Source organism: Penaeus vannamei, chromosome 21 (genome assembly GCF_042767895.1).
Source record: "Penaeus vannamei isolate JL-2024 chromosome 21, ASM4276789v1, whole genome shotgun sequence".
In the NCBI taxonomy this organism is placed as follows: Eukaryota; Metazoa; Arthropoda; class Malacostraca; order Decapoda; family Penaeidae; genus Penaeus; species Penaeus vannamei.
In genome coordinates, this window is record NC_091569.1 from 35,497,724 (window position 1) to 35,500,223 (window position 2,500).

Below are 2,500 nucleotides of genomic sequence, written 5' to 3' on the forward strand. Positions count from 1 at the left end.
AGTACATTGTCATGAGAAATACGATGTCAGGTAAAAGAAGAACTCATGAGTTTCATGGATGATAATGATATATGAATGAATATATCCATAGTGATGACATAATATGAAGATAAGATTAAATCTAATTCATTATAAGGTTCGTCAGCATAAGTGATAAATACTGGGGCAGAATGTTACCAAACTGATCTGAAGTTTCAGTATCAAAAACAATAACAAATCCAAAAAGAAAATTACCTGAAATAACCATTGATTAAATTACATTCGAGAGTAATTTATATTGAGGATCATGGTTAGGCCCAGCTGGGCCTAAAATGATGTACATACAATTTAATTTTTATACCTACAATTTCAGGCTACTGCAACTCTCTAGGCACATATGAATATCACACTTTATCACATTTATAAAAAATTTACTTCTTGTCTTTTGCTGACTAAGTTTATGGGGCAAATGTGCTAGCCTGCAATAAATAAAGGCTGTACCTAAAAAAAATAATAATATAAAGCAAATTCCTAAAGTGCTTTCCTTGACAAAGAAACTTTTTGAGTAATTTCAACTTTGCACCAAACACACCAAGAATAATTGGAACCTTATGAAGCAGCATTTGCAGTTTAAAAGGAGTATTCAGACTATTAGCTTCACACCATCATTAAATGGTTAAAATGATGTAATATAAGTAGTAAGGGTATGTATGGCAGAATAAATATATAAAATAAAAATTTTCAGCTGGGTTTCCTTTATGCAACTATTTGCATATCACTTTTTATAAAATGTCTAAAAAGCTGTTAGCTTACTACATATTCCATTTTTAAAAAACTAGTTTATAAAAAAGATGAGCAAGAGGACCACCCATTACCACGCAATGCTCAAAAAGCATCATGTATATTAAAAAATCAGACTAGCATTACAGATGAGGCATTGACATGAAATTAAGAAAAATAAAATACAGGAAGTGCCTTCCACTTTAATACAATTACCTTCAAGTCCTGTAATTAAATTAGTACAAAAATAACAAACAATCAAACAATGCCCATGTCAAGTAGAGAGCACTTTCAATGCATTCATTCTTTTCTTAATTTCCCTTTTTTGTTCTAAATGTATGATTTATAGGATAATCTTGTAAGGCATTCTAGCCCACATATCCCACACCATATGAATTTACACAGCGAATTGTAATACCAATTAGGTATTGCATAATGAAAGCTGCTTAGGGTTTAAGGTACCTCCAAACTGTCTTTTGGGACAGTAACATTGACTGTAAAGCCAGCTCATCAGAAATGGAAAATTCCCCATATCATGTACTTAAAAAAAATTATAATGTCATACAAATCATCTGCAAAGACTCAGTAACTATACATACCATCTCATGAACCGAACTCTTTGCTCATTATATAAATGAGAGGTCATCCACATTTTGAGGAGAGAAACTCTTAGAAAATGTATGAAAACAGTAGTACCTTTTCTTACCCTCGTGGACACCATTTAAAATGGACAAACCCCACGTAATTTTTTATTTTTTATTTCAATTCCTTAAAAAATCTGAATATGGTTATGTATATAATGAAGTAATTTCAAAGGAGAAATGGATGATGAAAATAATGCTGAAAGTTCCTAAGTTGAAACGTGTCACTTTTTAATTGTCTCCTTGTACGGACAAGAACAACTGCTGAGTCCCAACAGTCAATATATCTGGAAAAATGAAAGTAAAAATCAGCAATGAATGTAAAAAGAAAAAAACTATACATCTAGAATTACAAAACTGCAAAAGTTAAAGCATACCTGATAGAAGGATGAAACTTCTGATTTTAGACATCCTTGTATTTTCAAAATATACATGTTAAAACTACAATATGACATCAAATGAATAAATATATATAAAGGGGAACCTCTGACACATTCATATATCTAACTTTTGATTTAAAAATTACAATATGTGAAGATGTTTTGTGATTAATAGTTCCCATACATAATAAAGTATTTTTTATTTTTAAGAATTATGGGAAATAAAGTAAAATCTATATTACAAAATGGGGAGATCTATTCTAGTAAATGGTTAAAAAATATTAATATTTCTTGCTTTATCTGATGAGGAATCCTTAGCAGATTTGAGAAATCCTGATTAATCCAATTCATATTGCGACTATGTATCATTTTATTGCAATAGTCCTTTTATGATATAAAATAATAAAAATGGTAAAAATAAATAAATAAATAGGTAAATTAATTAAATCATGACAGACAAAATAATCTACTTACCTAGAAGTTTCCTAATGAGTGCAGGCTTATTTTGTGGGTAGACAAACAGGAAATAAGCAGGTATGCCACTGACAGTGATCAATATTCCCATGCCAACCTCCCAGGGCCTTACGTAAAGTGGAAGGAAGACTAAGAAACCGCAGATGAGGAAGAATGCACATGGGATCAACAGATTCACCTGTAAATGAAAATTTGATTTTGTATTAATTGCCTATGACATAAAGGGCAAGGCCTAATCATATGCTA

The 2,500-nt window shown here is 30.6% G+C and overlaps 1 protein-coding gene across 3 annotated transcripts in view; it reads right to left on the reverse strand.

Annotated features, from left to right (window-relative positions):
* Positions 1-2,500, reverse strand: part of gb (solute carrier family 7 member genderblind) — a 45,168-nt gene that overhangs the window by 1,299 nt on the left and 41,369 nt on the right. For all 3 annotated transcript variants that reach the window (XM_070136127.1, XM_027369377.2, XM_027369378.2), the window contains exons 11-12: positions 2,255-2,432; positions 1-1,687 (exon numbers count right to left, since the gene is read on the reverse strand). The exon at positions 1-1,687 is cut by the window's left edge and continues 1,299 nt beyond it. In XM_070136127.1, coding sequence (XP_069992228.1) covers positions 1,632-1,687; positions 2,255-2,432 — 234 coding nt within the window. In that variant the 3' untranslated portion in view covers positions 1-1,631. The remainder of the gene's footprint in view (positions 1,688-2,254; positions 2,433-2,500) is intronic.